The sequence below is a fragment of the Sapajus apella genome, unplaced genomic scaffold (genome assembly GCF_009761245.1).
Source record: "Sapajus apella isolate SASKATOON/1434 unplaced genomic scaffold, GSC_monkey_1.0 scaffold59, whole genome shotgun sequence".
NCBI classification, from domain to species: domain Eukaryota; kingdom Metazoa; phylum Chordata; class Mammalia; order Primates; family Cebidae; genus Sapajus; species Sapajus apella.
In genome coordinates this window covers 3,090,988-3,118,665 of record NW_022436999.1, presented here as the reverse complement: position 1 = coordinate 3,118,665, position 27,678 = coordinate 3,090,988, and the positions used below count along the sequence as shown (strand labels likewise).

The 27,678-nt window shown below is 48.6% G+C and overlaps 1 protein-coding gene across 7 annotated transcripts in view; it reads left to right on the top strand.

Annotated features, from left to right (window-relative positions):
- Nucleotides 1-25,516, top strand: part of SMOC1 (SPARC related modular calcium binding 1) — a 158,412-nt gene extending 132,896 nt beyond the window's left edge. For 2 of the 7 annotated variants that reach the window (XM_032245775.1, XM_032245774.1), the window contains exons 11-13: nt 7,421-7,665; nt 14,023-14,075; nt 14,647-16,757. In XM_032245775.1, coding sequence (XP_032101666.1) covers nt 7,421-7,665; nt 14,023-14,075; nt 14,647-14,649 — 301 coding nt within the window. In that variant the 3' untranslated portion in view covers nt 14,650-16,757. Of the gene's footprint in view, nt 1-7,420; nt 7,666-14,022; nt 14,076-14,646; nt 16,758-25,349 lie in introns of those variants that run through there. The other 5 variants (XM_032245780.1, XM_032245777.1, XM_032245779.1 and 2 more) reach the window with 3 other exon arrangements.
- The last annotated feature ends 2,162 nt before the right edge of the window (nt 25,517-27,678 follow it).

The window sequence follows — 27,678 nt, the reverse complement described above, 5'->3', positions numbered from 1 at the left end:
TGTCCGGGTGTAGTGACTCATGCCTGTAATCCCACTTTGGGAGGCCAAGACGGGAGGTCAGGAGATGGAGACCATCCTAGCTAACGTGGTGAAACCCCATCAGCCTGGGCAACAGAGCGAGACATCGTCTCCAAAAAAAAAACTGTGGTTTCATGCAAAAACAGGCATGAGAGATTTATGTTTTACGTTTATGTTTATGTTTAGAAGAGAGGGAAAAAGAAAAAAGGAGGGTTATGGGCTTAAACATTTCTGATCTGGGAGCTTCCCACTTACATTTCCCTGCAGGCTGCTGGCACTGCCCCCAGCTTGGGGGTCCCACCTGCAGTTCTGCCTGAGTCCTAAGGAGGCAGGACTTCCAAGTGCCCCTTGGTTGCTTTCCCGAGAGCACTGAGTGATCTCCGCTGCAGGTGGGGGATGCAGATGGGCCCTGCTGCCAGGGAAAGTCAGGATTTGTGCCTTATCCTCAAATGGCAGGCAGAAGGGATTTTTACAGGCAAGGAAAGCTACGAAATTTATAATTTTTTAAATACCAGTGTGTCCTTAGGGAAGAGGCTGTTTTTTCTATTCTATTGGAAGAAGTTTCTAAAAAAAAATTGTTCCAAAATATGTTTTTCATTTTAAGCTCATATTAGCTTGACCATGCTTGGTTTCGATGGGAATGCAAGGTTTGAACTGCCTTTGGTAGTTATGTTACCTAAAGGCTGGACTTTAATCAAAAGACAGACGAGATACTCCGAGAAATAGTTTAGAAATCAAGGAAGTGGGTAGGGAAAGAAAGAGAGAAACTGCTATCCAGGAAGGGAGCCTCCAGGGTTACCAGTGTAGTAACAGGGTTTAAGGCCGTCCCAGATCTTCCCACCATATTCAGCAAAAGCCCTAACTCTGACCGGGGCTGGCCCTTCAGGACAATCTTGCCAGCCCCGCCTCTCCCCACATATTCTTCTCCTTCCCACCATTATGTTCCAGGCACTGGTTCTCCTCAGTTCTGGTTCCTCAAACAAGTCAAGCTCTTGCCTGTTCCAGGACCTCTATGTCAGTTGCTCCTAGAATTCAGTTCCCCATCTTCCCATGACTGGCCCCTGCTTATCTATTTCAATGTCACCTTCTCAAGGACCGCTCAATCTACAGGAGCTGCCTGCTCACCCTGTACCTCAGAACCCCTTTTTATCACTCAGCCTGGTGTATATCACGGTCTGATATTTTGCTGGCTTGTTGATATATTATCTGTCTCCCCAAACCCTATAAGAATTTGAGTTCTATGAGAGAAAAAACATTTTCTGTCTTCTTCTCTGCTGTATTCCCAGAGCTTAGACTAGTGCCTGGCACTGCTAGGTGCTCAATCAAACGTGTTAAATGAATAAACAGCTAGAGGGATGGGGGATAGATGGATGGATCCCTGTCTTGAGAAGACCCCTTTCTGGCACACATCAGAGGGTCTGCTGACCATCTCAAGACCAAGCGTAAGGCTGGAGCCAGCGGTCAAGTTTCCTGTGATGCTATTTTGTAACCAGGGCCCTTGGGCACCCTGGCTGGGCCCCAGGGAGGTGGGGTGCTGTGCAGACAGACCCTGGCCAGTCATCCCTCTTGTTTGATGGAAGAGCAGAGGTATGGAGCAACTGGAGGTCAGGTAGCTTGTCTGGAACAGGACTGACAGAGACAATTTGGAAGCGCAGGCTTCCTGCGTTTTGGCCTTGGTTGTGGAGTTCAGGCAGAGTTGGGGCTACAGGCATGAGGTTAACGAAGCCACATCTGATCCGTCCTGTATCCTCTCAGATTCTAGCAATTAAAGTTGGACATCAACTGAGGCCAGGGAAACAGTCCCACTTGGGGACAGTGGGAAAAAGGGATGAAAGATGTTTGGATAGTGCAGAAAAAAAGGTGTCTTCCTCCCAATCTACTTCTTGTCGGCCATGGAGATGTTGGCTTTGCATCAACTCTCACCTTTCAAACCGCTCCTGGTATGAGCTTCCTGCCAGGTTCTGGGGCATCTGAAGAAAAGGACGTAGTTTCTGGCCTGGAGGGGAGATCTAGAACAACCATATGACAGCAGTGCAAAGTTGGTGGGATAGTAGAGGCTGAGAAAGTGTTGCAGGGACCCTGGGGAAGCCAGCAAAGGCTTTTCATGGGAGCAACAGTGGAGCCCCATCTTCACTTACAAATGGGAAAATGCCTGACCTAGGTGGACCAGGGATAAGGGCCTTCCAGCAGAGGGGACCATGTGGGTGGTGAGGTGTGAACAGGGTAGGGCATGAAGAAGGAATTGTAGGAAGTAGTATGGTTTATGTTTGGAAGTCAGGATGGAGACCGGTAGGAGGTGAGGCTGCAGAGCTGGACAGAGCCCAGATGGTGCCGGGTCCTGGAATCATGCTGCAAAGCAGAAGGGGGCTGCCAGGTTAGGTGGGCATTTTTGCAGAGTCATCCTGATGGCACCGTGGAAGCAGGATTGGAGAGGAGCGAAACAGGCAGGAAGATGATAGCAGGTGCCAGCGCGAAGGGTGATGAGGACATGGAATGTGGGAAAGGGACGATTTGCTGAAGCTTTTGCAAAGAAATCGATAAAAATTTCAAGACTTGCTAGATGCAGGGAGTGGAAGAGTGGGAGCCATCTACTTCCTTTTCTGGCTGGATTTAGTAGCAAAAAGCAGTGCTGCAAAGATCTAAAAATAGGCAGAGTAGAATGGGGTGTCTGCGGAAACCCTATGGCAGGTGCATGGGAGGGGGCGCCTTGCAAATATCACTGGGTGACAGCCCCTCTCGGTGAATGTTTTCTGGGTGAGTGAGCTATCCCTTTGGCTCCTCTGGCCAGAGCTCCAGGAGGCAATGCTCCTCCTTAGATCAGCCTTCCCCTAGCACCCATAGCATTTATCAGTCCCAAAGTTAGATTTCTGAGATCTCAGCTGCACAGTCTTCTAGAGCAGGGACACCCTCTCCTGGCTCCACTCTGACCTAGGGAAAGTCAACTTTGAGGGGAGGTAGGAGGGGCTATGTGAGCCTCTTGGCCCTACACGTGGTCCCCCAAGGGGAGACTGTACTGTGGCTTCCTCCTTCCTGCCCAGTGTGGTTGCCCGTTGATGGCTTTGCAAGAAAGAGGCTGGAATGTGGCTGACTTGGCATTTCCCTGCCGCACCCGCACAGCTGGCGGGGCCTGGACCCAACTCCAGACAGGGCTCAGTTGGTCTGCTTGGCTTGGCTAGTGCCTCCAGGCCGTCCCGCCTTACCTTCTCTAAAACTGCTTAGGACAGCAGAACTGGGCCTGAGATCTTGGCCAAAGCAGGTTTCCTTGTGGTAAATGGAGCTGGCTCTCCAGCTGTGCGTTGCAGCCAAGGCCTGGCGGGGCTGAGGCTGCAGAAGCAAAACTGAAAGTGCTGCGGGAGAAGGGTGGGCTGCGCCACCTCTGAAACTGGGAGGAGGCTTTGTGGGGCCAGCTGCGGGAGGGACTTGGCTCTAGTAGGTTTCCTCATCCCTGGGGGCAGAAGTCAACAGGACAGCCACAAAAACAGCCCCGAGGTAGTGCAGACACCGGCGTTGTCTGGCTCATATTGTCTGAACCATAGTCTTCTAAAATCTGGAATTTGGTGTCATTTGGGTGTGTCTTTCCCTACCACATTCAAGGAAACTTGGATATTCGACCTACCCAGTGGGCCCTTTTAGTAGAAGTAGAACGTTACCCATGGAGAAGTCTGCAGTGTAGACAAGTGAGTGCTGTTACACTTATCCCAAGGAGCCCTCGCTCCCTCTAACGTAGGTCCCCAGCCTTTGCCTGATGAGCAGCATTGAATTCAGCGGCCCTGACCTCCAGTGGAATATGTGTGTGCTCGGGTGAGAACAGTTGGGAGCCTGAGGCTGGTGTAAGCCTGGAGCTGGGAGGAGAAGGGGGAGGTTGCAAGACTTGGGCTATGGCTTTGCTGTTAGGGTGTCGGTGGGTGATTGAGGGGGTCTAACTGTGATGGAAAGTCTCTAGCAAAGACTGCCTGAGAGACTCCTGAAGCTCTGGGGGAGGCCTCCCTACTCCGTGCCTATCCAGCACTCCCCCAGGAAAAATATCAGATTCTGTTCCATTAACAGAGGCCTCTTGGGTCTTCTTTTGCTCACACTTTCTGCTGTGCCAGCTCTCCCGCTGATCCCAGTCTTAGCCAAGAGCTTGGATAAAGCGTGGTGGGTACCTGCTCTCAACGTCCTCTGTGACTTAAGGCTGTGGCCAGGCCTGGAACTTGATTTACACAGTTTTTAAATCCATTGCCTTCAATAGTTTTGTTGGAAATAGGGAAACTAGCCCAGAACCCCTCCCAGCTGCTGTGGTTTGTCTCCCTCCATCTTCTCGAAGCATCGTGCTTAAATACTCTCCCTGGGCCACGGCTAGAGCCTCCATTCCTCCAGATCAAGAGTTTTGTTTTGTTTCTGTCTTTTTTTTAAACCTGAGTCTAGGGACTTTGAATGGGCTTTAGGGAGTCCATTACTCTCCTAAAATCTGCAGACTTCTTTGTGTATGTGCATTTCTCTAGAGAGAGAGCCTATATCTTTGTGTAGGTTCTCAGAAGGTCCACAATCCTTCATGGACTCAAAGCTGAAAAGTTCTGCTATTAATGTACTTGGAGCTTAGCCTTGCCAAAGTGTTGGATTCCAAAGATGACCCTAGGGCTATCCAGCTTACAGGCAGAGGTAGGGCTCTCTTACTCGGGGGTTTTGGGGTTGTTTTGGCAGCCAAAGGAGTTCAGAAGCAGAGAGTATCATGCTAGCTGGGAAGGAGGGAGGAAGGCAGCAGGACCCTCAGGCCCCACAGGGCAGGCTTTGGGTCGTGGCAGTGTTAGAGGGAGCCCAGAGGCACTGCTTGGAGAGGCTCAAAGTATCTCTCCCGAGGTAGTGAGCACTGCACATCTTAGCCCAGTGGCTCACCTGGGAGCCAGGCAGGGTTGTGGGCAGCAATCAGAAGCCATGGTTTCCCTGCACTGGGAGGTCCTGATGGGGGTGAAGAGAGTCGAAATGTCTTTCTGGTAAGGAGATGGCAGGAAGGGAAAGTCAGAAGAGAGGCAGGGAAAGGGGCAGGAGCCAGATGATGGTCACTCTCAGGCATGGAAGGAAACTCTTGGAGGTTGTAAAGTCAGGAAGAAGAACTGCTTCTTGCTGCAAAATAGCCCAAAGGAGGGTGGCGGAGCTCTATCAATGGAGCTGCTGAAAGTTGGACAGACGGGAGCCCCAGAAACACGTGTTGGAGGGACGCGCCTCCCCTGGCAGGGCCTCTGGGTGGGATGACCTCATCCCTTCCCGTCTCAGCGACTAAGCCTTTATTATTCCAGCCTCTAGGTAGACATTACGCTATACTGAGCCTAAAGGTTAAAGGAAGAGCTGCCTTTGCCTTGGAACTCTCATGGCTCCCTGGCGGCGGGGGGCTGAGCAGGAAGGTCCCTCAGTGCCTCCCCCATTGCCTGAGAGAACCGAGTTCCTTCCTTGGGGGCCTTCTGTCTCTCCCTCAGAGCCTGTGTCCTCCATGCTGTTTAGGGAAAGGCAGGGACAAATGGGTCACTCCCCTAACTGCACCAAAAGCATCCCAACAGAAATTTCTGCCTGTGCAGCTGGTATATACCACAGGGGTCATCTAAGAGTGAATATTGCAGGTAAAATAGGGGAAGATGGAAAACACCAGAACACTGTGTATGCTGGCAGTGACAAAATCTGAGTTCTGCAGTGAATAACTTCATGCCTGTTTCAAAGACCTCCTGAGCCTGGTTTCCATGACAGACTAAGCAGGTCTCCTAAGAGTTAGAGGCAGCTGGCAGCTCTCCACAGCTCCTCACACCTTCTGCCAGGTACTTTCTGAGTTAAAGCTGTCAGGATGAGGTCCCCCTGGCAGATCCACTAATTGCATCCTCCTGGAATCAGTCCAGGATGCCCGGAGTACCTGCCCAAGACTGAAATTCACCTAATTAGGAATAGGCATCTAACAGGGATGGATGACTGGCTTTTTTTCCCCTCATAATGTAGCTTCTTTTTACCTGAATTTGGAGGTTACTTGGGATGGGTTGAAGAGGAGGGAGTTTGCAGACTTGTTCATAGGGGAAGGGTCAGAGATGATCTTCTTTCTGGAAACCTCGCAAACCCCAGAGAAGAGAGGGTGGCATGGCAAGTGCTTTGAGTAGTTTTCCTGCCAGGAGCAGCTTCAGAATGTGCAGACGGGCCTTGAACCCTGGTCTAGGATCCCTGTGGAACAGTGAGCCCTCTGCCCCGCTTCTGACCTCTGGTATCACACACTCTGTCCCAGTGTCCTGGACACTGAGGATGTGAATGTGGGACTTCCAACCTCAACCTTATTCAACTTCCCCAGGGGAAGTGCACAAGGGCCTCGATCACATTCACTCAGTGCCCAGCCCCAGGAAAAGGAGCGTGGGGTTCGTGGGGTTCCATTCTCCTGGTAGTGATCCAGTCAGTCCCTCTATAATAAACCCATTATTGGCTTAAAAAGTTGTAAATCATAGTTATCACCCTGACTCCTTTTTGGGAGAAAATAGGACACAGCTAAGCACATAACATCGATGGGTAGGCCACTGCATACACGGAAACGTCGGTCTTGTGACTTGATGGGGAGCTGTGGTAGACATGGTTGTGACCGCCTCTGGACTCCAGGAAATGTTCTTGGTGACTCTAGTCCAGTGTTTCTGAGCAGAATCACCTGGCGGTGTTGGTGAATAGGTGGTTTCCTGGGCCCACCCCAGACCTCATGACTAAAACCTCAGGCTGGAGAGACTCATCCCCAGGCGGTCCAGGCTTTTCCAGTTTTAGAGCTTCTGTTTGTGTCTGTCCCACTTGCCCTCTTCTCTCAATTCCTGCTGCCCTGGTGTCCAGCAGTGATGGACCATGGGAACCCCACACTCCACATTCAGTTGTCATGACTGTTCTCACCTTTGTGGCTCTGTCTCATAGAGCCAGTGAGCCGCTTCGGCCAGGGGTGCACCCTCCAGGGCCCGGACTGGCACTGAGTGTGCGGTGGATACTCAGAGCACCTTCCCCAGAGTCATGTACATCCCAGGGCACATGCTTACCTGTGATGAGCAGCTTGTCTGCAGTAAGTGCTAGGCCAGGGGAAGGACCATTTGGATTCCAGCTCTGGTTTATTCAGTGAATTAGATCAAGTCAGTTTGTCTTGAGCATCCATCATGTACAAAAACATTTCCGGCTCTGTTAGAGGGCAAGACATGTTCATGTAATAAGGATCCACTTGGGGAGCCACGAGAAAAGAATTTCCCATTCTTGGGATTTGAGTCAGAGATGGCTTGATGCTGCCACAGGCCGAGCCACTCTGGGTGGACTTTGGCTTGGAGGAGCCGTTTCTACCTGACCTTCTGTGAAGTAGTCATGGCAGAGCTGATGGTTCCTGCAAGATCCTGAGTGGTGTTCTCTGGGGTGGGGGTGTTTGTCAATGGCCCAGGTTCTCAGAGCCAGACCCTAGCCACACCTTGGAGGAGCGAGTGGTGCATTGGTATTTCAGCCAGCTGGACAGCAATAGCAGCAATGACATTAACAAGCGGGAGATGAAGCCCTTCAAGCGCTATGTGAAGAAGAAAGCCAAGCCCAAGAAATGTGCCCGGCGTTTCACCGACTACTGTGACCTGAACAAGGACAAGGTCATCTCACTGCCTGAGCTGAAGGGCTGCCTGGGCGTTAGCAAAGAAGGTGAGTCCTCTCCCTGTGCTCCTGGCCTTTCAATACTTGCTCCCACCCAGGCATGGGACCAAGGGCTCTCTGATACTTGAGATCCCAGCTACTCATCTATTCAACAGTTATTTGCTGGGAGTGTGCTATGCTTCATGCAAGATGTTTGAGACAATGGTGGAATTGACTGATAAGGTCCCTATCCTTGCACAAGAGACAGAGCTTAAATAAGCACTCACATACGCCGTGGTAAGTGCTGTGAGAGTGTGCTAGGGTGGGCCAGGCTACCGTCACAAGTAGACCCATGCATCATGGCTCAACACAGTGGAAAACTTTTGTCTAGTGCGTGTAATAGTTCAGCATGGTCACATGTTATAGGGTGTGTGTGTGTGTGTGTGTGTGTGTTTGTGTGTGTGTGTGTAGGGGAAGGGGTAGGGGCAGGCATTGCTCTCTGTAGTCACTCTGGGATCCAGGCTGAGAGTGACCCATCTTCATCATATGGCTTCCAAGGTTACTCTGGGGGTCATCTCCAGCCTCAGTCAACCAGATGGAGGAGACATGAAGCAGTGCATGTGAGGGAGTTTTATGGGCCAGTCCTGGAAATGAGCCTCATTCTTACTGGTATTTCACTGGAAATGACCCTTATTCTCACTGGTATTTCATTGGAAATGACCCTCATTCTTGCTGGTATTTCACTGGAAATGACACTCATTCCTGCTGGTATTTCACTGGAAATGACCCTCATTCCTGCTGGTATTTCACTGGAAATGACCCTCATTCCTGCTGGTATTTCACTGGAAATGACACTCATTCCACTGGTATTTCACTGGCCAGAACTCGTCACTAGGAAGGCTGGGTTATATGGGCCAGCCCTGGAAATGATACACATTCCTGCTCCTAATTCACTGGCCAGAACTCAGTCACTAGGGAAGGGAACCAGGAAGAGGGCAGTGTGAATTCTGGCAAACAGCTGATCATCTCTGTCACAGTAGAGCAAGTGCAGAGCATTGTAGCAACATATATAGGGACACCCAAGACACTAAGGAGCAGGCAGCCCTGGAAACCTTTGTGAAGGAAGTGATGCCTAAACCAGGGCTCAGCAAGCAAAGGCCTGAATGCTCCATCCAGTTTGCAGCCTGCTTTTGTACAGCCCGTGAACTAAGAATGTTTTTTGCATTTGTAAAGATCTGTAAGATTTTTACGAAAGAAGACTATATAACAGGGACTGTACCTGGCCTACAAAGCCTAAAATATTTACTATCTAGTCTCTTGCAGATAAATTTGCCAACCCATGGTCTAACCCAATACTGGAAACATGAGTAGGAGGTGGCCAAGCAGACGGGTCAGGAGACTAAGAGGGTTCTAAGCTGAGGCAGACGAGGAGTGAAGCTCTGGAGGCGAGGAAACAGTTTTCAATGAGCTGAAGGATGTATATGTGACTGAAATGAGTATTTTAACAGTGATAGGAAGAGCCGGGGTGGTGACAAGAGGCAAGGTGAAGTTGGAGAGTTTTTAAATTCAAGTGAAAGAGTTTAGACTTTATGAGGGTAGTGGAAAGCTGCTGAAGGGGTTCAATCAGAATTGATAGTATCAGTTTTTCTTTAAAAAGTATTCTGGCTGCAGGGCGGGACATGGATTGGAAATGAGCAACGCAGGGTCACCCAGTAGGAGGCATGGCACAGTCCAGGCTAGAGCGATGGGGGGCCAGGTTATGAAAACACAGCAGCATGAGGGGGATGGAGAGAAATGGGAGATTGGAGATCAAGTTGGGTATGGGGCAAAGGTGAGTTTGTGCTGCTGGAGGCAGGTCTGCTCACTGAGATGCATAACATGGAAGGAAGAGCAGGTTAGGTGTAGAGGGTTGGGGGAGACCCAAGTATGGTTTGGACATGTTGAGTTGGACGCACGTGAAGGATGAGTGGCTCTGTAATGCAGGCGAAGGGTCTGAAGATGCAGATTTGGGTGATGCTGACTTATTTGAAATGAAAGTTTTGGAAAAGATGAGATTACCCAGGGAGAGAGTTTAGCAGAAGAAGACAAAAAGGCCTTTTCATTCTTCCTCAGTTGTCAGTGTAAACCCAAAGAGTAGCATGGGAAATGGATGGGTTCCCATAGGAACCTGGGCTTGGGACCTGCGCCCTCCATGGCTGTTTGTGGCCTTCGTTCTGAGGCTTACTGCTGTGTGACTTCATCACTCCGGGCATGCCTGTCTGATGAGGATGCTTCTCTGTTCCCATGGTACTCTGAGTCTCCAGGACTCAGTAATGTCATGGTTCAAACCCTGCCTCTGCCCGGTCTTGCTCTTTCACCACGTGCAGCTTGAGTGTCCCTTATCCGAAATGCTTGGGACCAGAAGTGTTTGGAACTTTTCCAGATTTTATAATATTTACAGTACACGTTCTGGTTGAGCATCCCAAACCCACAAAATCTGAAATCCGACGTGCTCCAGTGAGCATGTCTTTTGAGCATCATGTCAGCACTTAAAAGGTTTTGGATTTGGGAGCATTTTGGATTTCAGTTCAGTACAAATGACTGACCCACTCTGCATTTCAGTTTCTTCATCTGTCTAATGGGAATAATGCTAGAGTCTATCTCACAGGACTGTTGTGCTGATTAAATGGGGCAGTGAGTGAAAGCATTTCCCATAGTGCCTGAGACATTGAAATAACTCAGTTTAATATTAGCGTTCTTCGTAAGATGATTGCCTCTCTCAGTAGCACTTGTCACACTGTATTGCACTTTACTCTTCCAGTTACCTCTCTCTCTCAGTTTCTAACCTCTAGCACAGTACATGGCATCTAGTAGTTCATTAAGTCCTTGTGAAACGAATGAATAAGTGAAGGAATGAATGGATGAAGGGGTTGCCCCTTCTGGTGACATTATGCTCTGACACACTTGGAATTTGTGGTCCTTTTGCAGAGCACAGCAGATGGCCAATATCGGGAAGAGACTATCCAGTGTTCATGTAGACCCCAGGCATACCACGAGCACTCCTGGGCTGAGCGACGATGCTCTGTTCTGACCCTGCTTTCTGCCCCCTTCCCGTGCTGCTAGTCCTGGTCTGCACAGCACACAGAAGTCAAACAATGGCTGAGTGTGGTGACCTCAAGTCCACCGAGCTCAGGGAGCCCTCCTAGCCTTCCTCTGAAGCCTTTCCAGGCGCCAGGTGTCTGTCAGTCTCAGCTGACACATAGGACCTGACAGAAGCATCCAGAGAAAACTGTGAACTGGATTGTAGCATTTAGAGATCACTGGTCATCTGGATGTTCCTTCTCAACCCAGGCTCAGCTAGGAACAAGTGTTAGTTTCAGTTATCCTCAAAGCTTTGCCTACGGAGGCCCCTAGGGTGCTTTGGAATGCAACTGTCATTCTTCTTAGCCCAATACACCCTCTTGAAGCCCCCACCTCAAAGGTAGGACTATAAAGACCGGAGAGCTTTGGAATTACTGTTGACCCCTGAACACATTGCCTGGTTGAAAGTCTACCCAGAGAGCCCGTGTCTGTGACATGTCTCTGCATGTATATGCACGTGTCTGTTTGTGCATGTCTCTCTGGGTAGGTCTGAGTGTACATGTCTGTGTCTGTACATGGGCTACAAATGTGTCTTTAAGTATGGCTGTGTGTGCATATCTATACGTACGTGCGCATGCATTGTGCGTATGTCTGTGTATGTGCGTGTGTCTGCGTATGTGCGTGATGGAGTGAGGGAGAGTAGAACACTGAGAATATATAGGATCGATCAATGGGATGGGGTGAAGTGGAGGCTGAGTAGACTTAAAGCCTATGGAGAGGCAGAAAGGATTCCTCTGTCCCCACTCTCCCTTTCAATACACACCACAGGACACACTGCAATAGACCCATGCAGTCCAGAGCTAGAAGGCTCCTTGGGTTCTCTAGTCCACTTTGCAATCTAGGGGTCAAGACTAGCCGAGAGAGGGGTAGCAATTTGCTCAAGGGTACATGTGAGGTACCACCACTGCTGGCACTTGGCCCAGCCTCAGGATTCCTGGGCCAGACTTCTGTCCCCTCCATAAGAAGGACCCCAGAACGTTTGAAGATGTCGCCTTGTGTGAGCAGGCCAGTGTTGCTTGCCTGGGGAAGCCAAGAGAGTGGCCAGTGGGGAGTCCGGGGAAGTTGGGAGGGGGGCAGACTGGCCTGAGAGCAGTGTGAGCAGGAGTAGAAGGTGTTGCAGGGGGTGAGGGTGCCACTAGCAACCTGAGCTGGGAAGCCCACAGTTTCCAGGCAGGCAGTGCCTGTGGGTTGCCGTTCCACTGTTGGGAGGCCCAGGAGCAGCCTGGGAGACCATGATCAGGCACAAGTGGGGGCTGGAGAAAGAGCAGAGGCCCTGAGGTCAGACGGGCCTGGCTTGATTTTAATCCCAGCTCTGCCACCTGCCGGGTCTGTAACCCTTGGCAAGTTACCTAAACTCTCTAAGCCTCCATTTCCCCATTTGCAAAGTGGAAAAGATAGTACCTGCCTCAATGATTTGGTGAGGATTTAACCAGATAATGTGTGTGGAGAATTTAGCATGGTACCTGGTACACAGTGAAGGCACAAAAGAAATTGGTAGCAGTAGAGGAACATGTCCAGGGGCTGAAAGCGTGACTTTGAGAATTGCCTCCTCCATCCCTCTGCTCTGCGAGGTGGCAGAAAAACCCCTGGGGTGGATGATGTGCGGCGGCTTGGGAGCAGAGCCTACGCCTTGGTCCTCCATCCGGTGTCGTGCGGTGCCCCCTGGTGGGTTGCAAGGGGCTTGCATGCTAGGTGGGGGCAGAAGCCAGCTGGGGGAAGGATGCAGCGCTTGGGGACCAGCCGAGTTTTGGGTCCAAGGGACTGAATTTTTGGAAATAGCACTTGAACACAGATATTTTACCAGCCAGACTCCTCCCTGGAGAGCTGAATTCTCTGCATAACATGCCTCTTTCTTAACTTTCCCAATTTATAAAGCACCTTCACTGGGATCATTGTCACCATCCTGTGAGGCAGGTGGGGTGGGGTCTAGTGCCTTCATTTCTCAGAGCTACCAGCTCTTCTTTTGCCTTGTCTGAGGATGTCACCTGCCTGGGGCTCAGCCTTCTTCTCCCCAGTCCTCCCTGGCAGCTTGGAGCATGATACTGGAGGCAGCTAGCTGGGTCGGAATTCGCTTTGCCACATGGAAGCTGTGCCATCCTGGGTGGGTTATCTGACATCTCCAAGCCTCAGTTTCATCATCCTAAGATGGAGATAATTTTATCATTTTCAAATAAAGTCGCTCTGAGTATTAAGTGATCGGACTTAGGTAACAGGATTAGCACATAAGCCACTGCGAAAGAGAGCTGGTTTTGGCTGGCTGTCCATTTCACTTCATACCTCTCAGATTGGTGGGCAGGACTGCTGTGTGCCTCCTTTTTTGATGTGCTGACATTTCTACTTGGCATGGAGAGAAGTGGCTCTGGAGGGAATGGAGGAAAGGTGGGATTTGAAGTCAGCAGCCTGGCTCTGCCACTTCCCACCTGCCTGCCTTGGGCCTGTCACTCTCTTTCAGAGTTCATGTCCTCCTCTGTAAAATAAGGTAAACCGATATCCACCCCCTGCCCAGTCTACCCCATGTCCTGTCTCTCTTTCTCCAGTGATAAAGAATATTGGCATAACCCAGGGGACATGGAGCTGGGCTTGGGTTCTGCAGCACTGTGCACTCCTCAAAGCCCTTTCTCCTCCTCCATGAATTCAGTGGATCCTCAAGGCAATTCTGTGAAGGAGGCAGAGCAGGAGCAGTGCAGCTGTGGTTCTAGCTCCCAGGCTGTAGACCGACCCAGAGAGGTTCAGGAGCATGCACAGAGTCACGTGGCCCTAAGCATCCCAGGGCAGGCTCAGCTCTTAATGTGCTTGCCCCCAGCTCCCTGCTCCTTTTCAGGAGACCAGGTCCTGCTGGAGCAGGCATGGCAGTTTCCACAATGGCTCGGACCCTCGTGGGGAGACGTGGGTGTCAGCAGAATGAGCCTGGACTTTGTGTAAGTCGCTCATCTGCTCTGAGCCACTGCTGGATTCCTTCTACTCTGACATTCTGTGACTTAGAAAATCAAGACCTGGGACGGTTCTGCCCATGTGCATCAGCACCAGAGCGCTTCTTAGTGGACAGCTGAGGGATTGCAAGGAGGTGCCCAGCAGGAGCCAGCCTTATGGAAAAGGGACTTTGTGTAAAGGCATTGGCCAGTAATAAGTTCACCTGGGTCCATAGATGCCCACAGAGCAGAAAGCAGAGCCACACCACCTCTTTGCTCTTTCCCAACTCTGCTCTTTATTCTGGGGGTCAGAGGGGACAGGGACCCAGGATATGGGAGAAGGTGCCAGTTCTCGGGGTCAAGGCCCTTGGTGTCACATGTTCCTGGTTTGTTGCAGGTGGTAGCCTTGGCAGTTTCCCCAGGGAAAATGAGCAGGCACAAACCCATTCAGTAAGTTGGCCCTTTCTGGGCTCCCCTGTTTCCTCTGTGAACCCCCTCATGAGGCTTTGGTAGTGCAGCAGGGGTGAAGGGATTGGCCAGGTAACTTAGGCTCCCATTTTCAAGTTGTTTGCTGAGGACATGAGAGAAATATTGGGTTAGTGCCCAGGAGATTCTGCCATCCCCACCTGTAAGCACACCCCTGCCATTTCCACCCCTGCCCAGGTTGAAAGGCTGGCATGTGAGAGTAGCGTGATTTGAACAGAGTGCACACCCTGCAACCCACGCTTCCTAGGCAAAGCCTCGTTCTCTCCAATGCCAGACTTATTTCGGTTGTTGTGGTGGTGCCTCGTAGTGGCAAAGGACAGGCTGGTAAAACACGCTCATCTGCAAGTCCTGGCGACCTGTGCCCCACCTAGCCTCATAGCTGCAGCAGGTGGAAAAGGCTGCCCTAGTGGGGAAATTGATGGACATAATTGGATTTCTCACAAACCTAGCTCTAACTTCTTGCTTATATCTCCCCCAACTTTTCTTTTCTTTTTTTTCTTTTTTTTTTTTTTTGCATTCTCCTTCCTCTTCTCAGTAGGACGCCTTGTCTAAGGAGCAGAAAACCTAAAGGCAGGTGGAGAGTCCAGGAGACAGAATGGACCACCAGACACCTAACCTTCAGCGTTGCCCATGGCCCGGCCACATCCCATGTAACATAAGTGGTGCCCACCATGTTTGCACTTTTAATAACTCTTATTTGCGTGTTTTGTTTTTTGTTTCATTTTAAAACACCAATATCTAATACCACAGTGGGGAAAGTAAAGGGAAAGACTTTATTCTCTCTCTTATTGTAAGTTTTTGGATCTGCTACTGACAACTTTTAGGGGGTTCTGTGGGGGTGGGGGAGGGTGTTGTTGAGGCTGAGAAGAGATTTATGTGCTGTATATAAATATATATGTAAATTGTATAGTTCTTTTGTACAGGCGTTGGCATTGCTGTTTATTTGTCTCCCTCTCCCTGCTGTGGCTGGAAGGCGCCCTGGACACATAGTCCAGCTTTCTGAAACCCAGGACTCCATCCGGGGCCTGCTAAACTTCTGTTTGGAGACTGACCCTTGTGTATAAAGAGAGGGGAGTCCTGCAATTGTACTGCGGACTCCATGAGTTCTTTTCTAGTGGGAGGATTGCATCGCCGCATACCATTAGTTGTCAAAATTGACAAGTCACTTGGCCCTTGGCCTGCGCAGTGAGGTCGGGCTGAGGAGAGATGAAAGTGCCCTTGGAGAGGAAGGGAGTCCAGATCTCATGAAAGCCTCACAGGTACCAGCTCTCACAGGGTCCATGTGTTCCTGCTCTCCAGACCCCCAGAGGACCCAGCGTTGGTGGTTGTACCAGTATCTTAGTGACCCTCTGAGCAAATTATCCACAAAGGATTTGCATTACATAACTCGAAACATTTTCATCCATGCATCTACTCTGTATAAAGCATGAGAGGGGAGGCAAAGAAGAGAAAGACACACAGCAGGGCCTTTTAAAAAGCAGGTGTTTAATATCTAAGCAGGGGAGAGGACAGGACAGAAAGCCTGCATGAGGGGTGCAGCGCCAACGGGAACTTCACCTCCCTGCAAACCTACCAGTGAGGCTCCCAGAGACGCAGCTGTCTCAGCACTGGGGGCAGAACCAGGTGTGATCTCTCCTCTCCTCCATCTCCCGCTGTCCTGGTGGCCCTCACAGGCCGAGTGGGTGGGTTGGGGGTGGTGTCAGTCACCCTGTTGGTAACATTATAGTTGTTTCATTGTTTTTTATTTTAAACCCAATACCGACATTCTTCCTGTTCCCTCAAGTTTTCTTATGGGTTTCCAGGCTTTAAGCTAATTCCAGCAGTAAAACTGATGTTGGGTTTCCTATTCTGCCTCCCCCAGAAGGGCAGGAGTGATAACCCAGCTACGGGGAAATCCCCGCCCAGCTTTCCACAGGCATCACAGGCATCTTCCCAGGACTCCAGTGTGGGTTGCCCGGCCTTCGGGTTCGAGGCACAGCTTCCTCTGCCCAGGTGCTGTGCCCATTCAAGTGGCCCTCAGACAGAGCAGCAAGTGGCCCTTAGTGCCTCTTCCCATGAGCAGCTTTGGTGGCAGTGAGGGAGGTCAGGTAGCCCTGGACTGGTGCCCTTACCGGCTCACCCTTGCAAATCTGGCCTCATCTTGTATTCCATCCCTGCCAAGTGCCTCCACCTTGGCAGACTGTGTATCCTCTTCCGGGTCTGGAAGGCATTGGCACCAGAGGCACTGCCCCTGCGGGAGGAGCACAGCCTTTTCAGGACATACTCTGATGGAGTCTCAGGCTGGAGGAGGTCCCTGCTATCCTGGAGAAAGTCCTAGAGGTTGTTTCAGGAATGACAGGGGGCCCCGCCACGACGTGGCAAGGTGGAGAGGAAGCCTCCTCCTGTTAGCCCCAGTGAGAGAACTCAACGTGCTGGAGCTGGATGGGCCTTGCAGGAAGACTCTGGCCTCACTTTCAGGCCTGGAGGAAGCATGTGCACCTGGAGATGGCGCCTGCCTATAGATGTTCGGGACCTACACGATCTCCCAGGCTTCTTGTCTCCCACAGGATCATGTGTGTAGGCAATGTTGTGTGGTTTTCCTTTGTGAAGGAGAGAGGGAGACTATTTGTAGCTTGTTTTATAAAAAATAAAAATGGGTAAAGCTTGGTGGCTGTTGCCTCTTTCTTTGGGTGGTTTCCTCTAATGAAAAGGCTTGATTTCCTAGAAAGCTTAGTTCGTTTCCCTGGCCTGGGGTCCCTCCACTTCCATCCAAGGATATCTGAGGTGCTGCCAATGATGAACTGAGCAGGGGTCCTGAACGTGGTCACTGGGTGGTACTGCACTTAGAGAGGGGACTCCCTTGCTCACAGTGTTAGTGCACTCTCTGTAATTCTTCCTCTTACCTCCACCCACGCATCTGCCCCACCGGATGCCCCTCCCCGATTGCCACTCCCTTCCTCTCACTGGAACATCGGGAATGTCGCTGACAGAGCTTTGGGGACAGGGCTGCGGGAGGAGCCTATTCCACGGCTTCAGGCTGTTGAAAGTGCGTACATTGCTGCCATCCAGATGACCAGACGCCAGGCTGAGATGTAGCCATAGGTGGGGAGCAGACTCTAGTGGGGATTTTCAGTCTGTGCCCCAGTTGTGTGGGGTGTGTACTCTGGCTGAGGCTGCAGGTCTGGTTTGCAGAGCTGGAGAACTCCCGGACGAGGAGTAGCAGCAGGGATGGAGGTTCTGGGGTTTCTCTTGCACGACCAGCCTCTTTTCCTTTTTTCCTCTCTGCACACACAACTGTCCCTGGAAATGACCTCCTCAACCACCCCCTTGAGAACCTTCTCCAGATTCCTTGTGCCACACTCTGCCCCCTCACCTTTGCAGGTGAACAGAAGAGAATTCCTCTTGTAAAACTCTCCTCCAGCATTTTCTCCAGCTAGGCTTTCCTGGGACAAGGTCTAAGTCCTAGAATATGGTCACACAGGCCCCTCCTCATCCAGGGCTGGTCCTTCCTCAAAGCTGAGAAGAGAGGACAGGTGGTTCACTGCATGCTTACCATGTGCCAGGCACTGGCTGCTGCATATACAGGCCCTGTCATACGTATGGAATACCACAACCCAGTGACACAGGCATCACTGTTCTATTTCCTAAGTGTGGACTCAGACTCAAGAGTTCAGTGACTTGCTGGGGCAACCCAGCTGAAAGGGCAGAGCAGGAGTCATCCTTAGATTTTCTGACTCCAGACCTGGAGTTCAGCTCACTGCTCGCTGCCTTACTTGAAGTGTTAGAACTGCAGCTGCCTCCTACCTGTCCAGCTTGGGCCCTGGTGGAAGTTCCAACCAGCAGTGAGTGCAAAAGAGCAGTTAAGGTTCTTATTAAAAGCCACCACTTTGCTGAGGCCTGAATAGGCTTCTGGGATTTGGGGAAGAGAAATAAGGCAGGCATTTGTCCCTGCAGGACTTCACTCGGAGGTTTAGGGTTGACCTTGCCTCCAGCAGAGAGCCCCCAGTCTGGCATGGGAAGAGGGAGGTCTGAGCTCACACTTGACTGTGGGGCAAGCTGCAGCCCCCTTCTGCCTTCCCTGTGTTCACCAAGGACAGTAGGACCAAGAGGCAAGGAAAAGTGCAAGATAGAGCTATCCTGTTTCTTCCTCTACCTGCAGATTCCTGAGCAATGTGCCTCTGTGGGGCAGGTAAGACTAGGGATATTTTTAGTCAGGATGCTGAGAAGTAATTCCCACTGGGGCCAGGCATCTTTACAGGGCCGCTGTGATGCCAACAAAGAAGGAGTCCCAGACCTGAGAGTCTGCCTCCTCCAAAAGGCCCATCCTTACTCCTGGTCCCCAAAAGGGTCCAAGTGGGATGGGAAGCTGGAAGAACACACCGCCTTGTAGATCAACAACAACAACAAAACACCAAAAAATAACAAATAAAAACAACAAAACAAAACTAAAACTAAAAAAAAAAAAAAACAAAAAACAAAAAACCTAGATCGCCAGGCTGTTCATCTGGCCATTTAATCCCAAGTTCCTGAATGACCTGCAAGGCCACAGTCGTGCCCACCAAGGAGGCTGAAGACCTTCCAGGCACCCCGACCTTCTGGTCTGTGGCATTGGGGCTTTTTCTACTACACAGGTAGAAGTAGGTGAAACTTGATGTTTTCATGCAGCACTGCTGAATCAAGCTCTCAACCCTAGGGCCTGAGCCAACATTCCTCTTGTGTGCCTTTCATGAGTTGATAAGGGAAAGGGCCATGACCTCGGTTCCTGCCTGCCTGCTCCTGTAAGCGTCTGTGCTATGTATGGGGCACAAGTCTCCCTTGTCATTTCTTGTCACGTCTTGGTGGGGCACTCTGGCCAACTCTTTTTTTTTTAATGCCATAAGTTTATTTACACACATATCTAGTATGCCATATGAGTTCAAGTTTGATCCATTTTCCAGACACTGCACCTCTCAAAATGCCCTTCACAGCTGTTAAATGGATGAACTGAAACACTCCTCTACGCACCCTCAACCAGCCTCTCACCCAAGCAGTCCCTGCTCCCCTCACACTCTGCACTGCCCCCTTTTTCCTCTGTCAGCATGCACTCTGTGAAAGCTCTCTTGTCTGTATCCTCCTAGCCAAAGCACTGACTCTAGCTACTGGTCAACCTCCTGTATGTGGCACCCCAGACCAGGCCTGTCTACTAGTGCAGGGCTACCCTGAGAATTCACACACTTGATGGTCACAGGCACTGCATACTTCGATGTGGTCTCTCCACACGATGATGGACTCATTGCTCAACTGCTCAGAAGCCTCAGTCAGGAAAGACCAGGATAAGCTGCAGTAAGCACACTCCTCCAACCTCCCAGGCTCAAAACAGAAAGGTGTTTTTCTCACTGCTGTGACACAGCAGTGAGATAAGAAGGGTAATGTACTCAGCACAGTGCCTAGTACAAAGCTGGAGCTCACTATCTGTCAGTCATCCCCCTCCTTCTTTGCATCATCAGTGAGCATGGCACTAGGAGGAGCCTGAAAAATCCCCTGTTCTAATGGTTATACATGAAAAAATCTAAAATCTCAATAGATAGGCAAAGTGGCCTTCTCTAGGTCAAACATTTAGCTTGTGGTGGAGCCAGAATTAGAATTCACTTCTTTCAACTCCTAATTCAGTATTCTTAATAGCCATTGCTTTGCTATGCACTTAAAGAGGCATATAGCATATATAGATGGGAAAGTCTATTAAATGATGGAAAGAAGTGTGTCTACTGAGACGTTGAGTAGTGCACGGTGTCAGATCCTAGAAAGTGAGTTGTTTAAGAAAAGGTATGATGAACTATACCTGATAAGGCAGTGAAATGAGGTAGAGATAGCGTGATGGGATGCACATGCCATTGCAAAAATGTATAATGTGGGCTGCATTATGGAGCAATAACTTCCAAAGGAAAGCTAAGGATGGAGGAACAGATCAATATCAGCAGCAAAACCACACAGTCTGGCAGGAAAGGCAGGGCCAGTGGAGAGAGCACTTACTACAGGGGTCCTCAGCCTCATTTTGCTGTGAACTAGCTGTGTGTCCTTGAGCCATTGGCTTCACCTCTCTGGGCCTCCTCAGTGTCTTTTTGCCGAGGAGTTCTTACTGTATGTAAGAACTCTTTGCTAAGCCTGTTATCTTATAAAATCATTGCAACAACTCTATGTGATATGCAGAAATCTCCTGCCCGCCTCTCTAAGCCGTTATTCTCCCTTCTTCGCCAGCTGTGTGCCCTGCCTGGGGCACTGACTCCTATGCATGGAATCCATTGTGCATGACAAGGCGTCTAATGGGAGATGGGAGAGTGGGAGTTGGGGGAGGACAGGGTGTTTATTCCCTGTAAGGTTGTCTTGGGCTGGCTCTGTTTTTGGACGGAAAAGTATCACTCCTCTCTAAGAGGTCTATCTACCTGATTCTCTCTCCTTCTCAGTTCCTGAAACCTCTCCTCCCCTGCCACTTGGGTCTAGGGGTGGTAATAGCCCCACTGCCACTAGCCCTGCATTTCCAATTTTCTGTCCACACCTTTGGACCATTCTAATTCAAATATCGCATGTGTTTCTATTGGGATTCTGAGTGATACAGAACTGACGCTGGAGGAAAGAAACTCATAAAGCGGAACTCTGGGTTTGGGTTGGTCATGAGCAGCTCAAGGATAGCTTCCTTGATGAGGGTAAATAGGACCCATGGCAAAGGGTGGCATGATGAATACTCACATTATCGCTGAATGGGGCAGAGAATAAAGTGGAGGGCAATGTGCTGGGAGATCAAGCGGTTCTAATAGTTCGTTCCTAGGGCAATTGCAGTGATTTCAAAACTTATGGCATCACCTGATTCTTTGTATGACCCTAGAGAACATACAAGGGGGAAAGGACAAATTAAAAGCTGTGAATATGCACAGGAATAACTGGAATTCCTTCCAGGAAACTTTAAAGAAGTCTCTCCTCTCCTATAGCTGCAGGAACCATGGGGCTATAGACCAAGCCCAAATTGCAGCATTAGTTAAATGCTGGACCCCATTAGGACTCTTCAGGACACAAGCAAGGAAGGAGTAACACCAAATAACATATGACTTAACCTACCCATGTAGAACTGGGTACCTTATCCATTAAATTATAAAACTGAACTTGCTCGGAAATACTCCATTACAAAATGAAAATGGTACGTATATAGGGAAAACAGCCCCGTCAGGTCAAGAAAGCACAAGTAACCTGCACAAACAGGTGGTTTTGACTCCTGTGGTAACTCCAAGTAACAGCTTTGCTGCCTTTCCATCAACCGTACTTTGACTTCATGGGGAACTCCCAGTGACCAGTGAATAAATGAGGAAAAAGCATGAACCTAGTTCTGCACGGTATGCCAGCACCAGCCAGAAGTGGACAGTGCCATCTATAGCGCTACTCATGGATGACCCTCAAAAACAGTGGTGGATGGTAATCTTCCCAGTGGGCAGAACTTCAGGCTGTACATTGAACTGTCCACTTGGGCCTGAATCATGGATCTACACCAACTCATGCAGCAGATGATGGGTGACTGCCTCATTGAGGACTTGAAGCTAATTGGTGGCAAGAAAAATTAGGAATTTAGGAATTCTGTGTGTGGAATGGGGCCCATAGTGCCCCACACAAATGCCTATCAGAGAGCAACCATGGTGGTAGATGTTCTCAATATAACTCATGCTGTCATGAGTTACAACTGTCATTAATATTAGTCAGCTGCTCTCTCTAGCCACCCTGATGCTGGTTCAGTGGATCCATGAACAAAATGGCATGTCAGCAGGGACAGAGGCTGTACTTGGACTCAACAGCATGACTGTCCTCTCACCAAGGCCCATTTGGCTACTGCCACTGATGAATGTATGACTTGCTCACAGCAGAAGCAACTGAGGAGCCTCTGACGTGGCAATTTCTCCCAAGAAGGCCAGCAGGTTATATGGTGTCAGATTGATTTCATTGGACAATTGTCATTATGGAAAAGGTAGCAGTCAGTCCTCACAGAAGACAGACTCATATTCTGGGTATGGATTTGCCTTTCTTGCCCATAATGTTTCTGCTAGCATGTCCATTTATGGACTTCAAGTTCTTTATCCATTGCAATGATATTTTTCACATTGTCCGACCAGAGTCACTGGTCTTTCCACTTTTCCTGTTACCCAAAGGTGGAATCACCTGATCTAGGCTCAATTACAGCACCAGCTAGAAGACAATACTTTGTGATATTAAGATGCTATCATACTGAATGCAGTATATGCTGCAATTGGGGCCAATATGTAATGTTATCTACCCATTGATGGGATCATAATTCTGGAGACTAAGGGGTAGAGATGGGTGATCCCTTTCATTGTTATGCCTAATAACCCACTTGAAGAATCTTACTTTTTGTTTCTATAGCTTGGTCTCAGCAGGTTTGGAAGTCCCAATGACCAATGGAGAAATGCTTCCCCCAAAGAAAAGTTCTGGTTCTGATGAATTAGAAGCAGAGGCTCCCTCCTAGTCATTTTGTGTTCATGAACTGGGTGAGGTGATTGTCCTAATTACCTGGCGGAAATTGCAAATGAGAATATGAAGGACTGGGCTTGCAACTTAAGAAGTCATCTGATGTACCTTTGCATACTCCCTTACCCAAAAGTACTGGTCCATGGAAAATGGAGCAACATGCCAATAATTCAAATCTTGTAGGAATGAAAGTTTGGGTTATCCTATGAGGGAAAGCACCTCACCTTGTTTAATTGTTGCAACGCTGTGTTTTTGGATTAGGGAAACTGAGGCTCAGAGAGGCAGTCAATTGTTTAAGATTCTGTGACAGGTAAAAATAGTAGATTTGGGCTCCAAACCCCACAGAATGCTGGAGGCAAGCACCAACACGCAAAAGCCAAAATGCAATATCTCAATCCTTGATCCATAGCAGCTGTCAGGCATACAAATGGCTTCAGGATCCGGCTTGTCACAAGAATGAGACATGGGTTGGGTAGCAATTCTTGCAACCTGAGAGCGTAAATACTGTGTACATAGCTAGGGTGACCATTTAGCAGCTCCACTGGATTGTCGCCTCATGGGAATGCTTACTCATTCGTGTGGCCAGAGAAGCCAAAATCCAGACTTTTACACAATATGTTTTTGTTTTAAAACATTGACAACTATTCCAGTTTTGAAAAAGCACTGTAAGAGTCAAACACATCAAGTCTGCTGGCCACCAGTTTTTAACATCTGCCGCACAGTCATGGAAGGAGAAATTGATCGAGTGAGGACTCAGTCAGAGGTGACAATCACAGCAAAGAAATGAATAGTTATCATGCACTGTAGAAGCAATTCCACTGATGCAATTTGCAGTTTGTAAAGATGACAGAATGACAACCACTCCCATTGTGTTTTTGCTGAGGTAGAAGCTAGAAAGAACTTGAGAAATAGCAGAAAGGACTAAGATTAGAAATCAGAATCTAAAGATTTGTGGTACCAGAATAGTTTACCTTGGGCTACAACTCCTTTCCAGATTTTTAGGCAAGAATGATGCAATCCCACTTCTGGGAATATGGTCAAAGGAAATGAAATCAGCATCTCAAAGAGACATCTGTATATGCATGTTCTATGCATCATTCTTCACAATAGCCAAAATGTGGAAATAACCCAAGTGTCTCTTGACGGATGGATGAATGAGTAGAGAAGTTGTAGTGTGTGTGTGTACACACACACTACACACACACACACAATATGCATATAATGGAGTATTATTTGGCCTTAAAAAGAAAGAAATCCTGGCATTTGTGACAACGTGGATGAACATGGAAGACATTATGCTACGTAAAATAAGCCAGGCACAGAAAACACAACTACAGCATAATTTCACTCATATGTGGAATCTACCAAAGTTGGAACTCATAGACACAGAGTGTAGAAGGGTGGTTACCAGGGCATGGGTGGGGAGAGAGGGAGCTGTTGCTCAAAGGGCACACACCTGCAGTTATAAGAGGAACAAGTTCTGAAGACCTAGTGTCCAGCATGGTGACTACAGTTAATGATAATGTGTTAAATACTTGAAATTTGCTAAGAGAATAGATCTTAAGCATTCTCATCACAAAAAAGGGCAACTATATGAGGTGACAGGTATGTTAATTAGCTTGATTGTGGTGACCATTTCACAATGTAAACAAATATCCAAACATCATATTGTAGACCTTGAATATATACAATTTTTATTTGTTGATTATACTTCAGTGAAAGTGTAAGAAAAAAGAATAGGATAACGAATTACCTTCAAGTTTACTAGTAAAGGCTGATCTTAGTTTTCATAAAGTCAGTTTGACTTCCCCTCTCCTTTGTTCCCTCCTGAAAATGCCATAAATGCCGTATAAGACACCTACCGGGGCAGTTTTCCAGGAGTCTTTCTTTTGGATTCCCTTTCCCAAGAATATGTCTTTTGAATCACCCCCTCCCTGGGGCCAGATGACTGTCCATCAAAAACTGCAATCAGGCTCCTTAATCCAAATCACTTTATCACAGTTAAAGTTCTCTTCTGGAAATTTCCATCAGTCTACCCTTGGCTTTTCGTGGCACACCATCCATTCAGGTGTCCCCAGAGGAAGCGCCTCACTTAGTAAGAATGGAGACAAAGGAGAGGAGAAAGGAACTGTGGGAGGATGAGAGAACCAGTTGCTGACTGGCTTTTCTCGCCTTCCCTCCCTGGACCCCGGCTGCCTCTCTGTGGAACTCTTGCTGGCTCGATCCAGCTTCCTGTAAGTTTCATTCTTTGTTCTGGTGTTTGTGACAAGGGTTCATAATATTCTGGGAATAGCTTGAATTTGGAATCAGAAGACCTGTGTTTGTGTCTGCCTCTTACTATCTGCATTTTCCTAGGGAATCATCTAACATCTCAGAACTTTGTTAATAAGATATCTACCACTTGTGGTTCTTATCAGACTCAAACACATGTATATGAAAAGCTTTATATAAACCATGAAAATCCACAATAGACATAGGTCAGATTGCTCTTGGCCAACAAGAGTAAACATGTCTATCTTTAATCACAAAGGGAACGTGGCAGAGAAAACATTCATGTACATTTCATCCTTCTGCAGTCTAGAATGGTCAATGGGAAGTGGCCGCCCACCAAGGATGATACCTCCCAGTCTCCTTTGTGTGTGAGTGGGTTTAAATGACCAGCTTTTACTGAGAAAAGAATATGAGCAAAAGTAATGAGTACTTCTTCAAAGCCAAGGTAGTCAGAAGTGTGTGTGCTTTTTCTTGTTTTTGTTCCATCTACTGCTAGATGAAGAACACTCCAGGTCCCCAGAGGCTGACAGAGTTAGAAAATAGAAGGAAACTGAGTCCTTGAATCATCACATGGAAGAAAGCCACCTGCTGACCAAGAACATCCTTATTGGATTATTATGGGCATGAGAAATAAACTTTTATTTTGCTAAGCATTGAAGTATTGGGGTTTATTTATGACAGCAGCTAATATTACCCTAATGATAAGTGAGCCAAGGGGATGGGCATGTTGTGGCTCAATCAGTAAGAAGTGCTGAAAATGAACACATGCACAATGGCTAACAATGTCTTCTTCATATTGATGAATACACAGGCCAGAGGGCCAAGGAGTTGCAAAGGGCCATCTACAATGGTGTATCAATTAAGGTAGCCAGGCAGTTTGATCGTGTGCATGCACGTGTGCATGCACGTGTGCACACACTGCTTTTGTATATATTCTAGGACCACAATATTAAAGCTAGAGGTAATTGGCTTCAGATATCATTTATGAAAACCTCAATCATAGTTCAGGAAATTATGATCCAAAGAGAAGACGGATCCAAAGAGAAGATGAATAGTTAGTGGGGACATCTAAAGTAGTACCCAGGGCTTCAGATTCCTGGGATGCATTCCTCAACTCTCCTCCAGCTTCTGTTTTGACAAAGCCTAAAACCTGGATAACCCAGAAAGAACTCAGAAAAGGGGAGTGATGGGCTCACATGGATTTTGTGATTTTGTATCTACCATTTAATCTGCTAAAAGGCATTTAAAAAAAAAATTAACTTACTGGCTGGCAAAAAAAACTGAAAGAGGTTTTTGGTCCAACCTTTTCCCCTGCCTGCTTTTTGTGCTGATCTGTTTCACTCACAAATCCCATTGCCATCACCTTCTCAGCTTCCACGGTAGGAATTGTACTCCTGATGCTGCTTTCTCAGCCCCATTTTTGGCCAGAAGTTTAAGCCCAGGACCCTATTTCAGACACCTTCTATATCTCAGCAGAGGGCACAGTGGGGCACAGTTAGGATCCACTACCCTTAGCCTTCCTCTTGAACGCTATCCTAGCCATGCTGACTGCTATCATTCCATGACTGTGCCATGTCATGCTTCACCCTTGTGCCTTTGAATGTGCTATTCACTTTTTGTCCATCCTTCAGTATGAAGCCCCTTACCAAAGTAAATCACAATTTCATCTTCCTTCAAGATCCTACTTACATGTTACATTCTCGGTGAAGTCTTTCCCAATTCTTCCAGGCTGAGTTAGTGTTTCTTTCCATTGTGTTCCCATGGCACCTGTTTAAATCACTCTTACAGTGCTCAGGGAATAGGACTGCCATTAGCATTTGCACCTTCGTGTCCACCTGTGTCATATACCCCTTCTCATCACTTGGCTTTCAGAAGGGGCAATAGTACCTACAACGCGATCATTCTCCACCTCTCCGCACCTGGGTGGTTGCACCAGGAGTGAAGATTTGACATAAAGCACCCAATCCACAGGCACTCCAACACTGTGACTGTCTTCTACAAAGGATTCTACCTTCTCGGAGTGGCCCTCTGGAGATGGAGAGTTGGTTATATTCTCTTGATTGAGAATTTGCTCTCAGAGGAAAAGAAGGAAGTTCCAGTTCATTGTGGTGATCAAAGTTGTGAGGTCATGATATAGTGACGGGGCTGGTGACTATGCTGGGCTGTGTGTAAGAAAACAAATCAGAGGAAACATCTTGGGAGATAAAGGAAGAGGATGGGCCCAACTGGCAGAAGGAAGCAAGGGTGAGAGAGACCAGGTGGCTTGGGGGAAGTGGGGAGAGTGGGCTCAGTTCCTGATAGCTTTCAGGCTCCTATGGCCTGCCTGTGCTTCCTGCCTTGGGTTCCACAATATACCCCCACCAGGCCTTCGGAGCATTACCCCTGTTCTTTGAATGAGTTTCATGGGCTTCTGGATCACTTCCCCCATGTAGACTGTGAGGGTTTTTTTTTCTTATTTTTTTTCTTTTTTGAAGGAGTCTTGCTCTGTTGCCCAGGCTGGAGTGCAGTGGCACAATCTCGGCCCACTGCAACCTCTGCTTCCTGGGTTCAAGCAATTCTCATGCTTCAGCCTCCTGAGTGGCTGGGATTACAGGAATGTAGCACCACACCTGGCTAACTTTTTAAATTTTTAGTAGAGACGCTAGCCAGGTTGGTCTTTAACTCCTTGACTCAGGCGATCCACCCGCCTTGGCCTCTCAAAGTGCTGGGATTACAGGCGGGGGTCACCACACCTGGCCTAGACTGTTGATTTCTTGAGGTCAGGAACTATGTCTTGTTCTTCTTTGTATCATCAGAGTGTCGTTCAGTATATTAA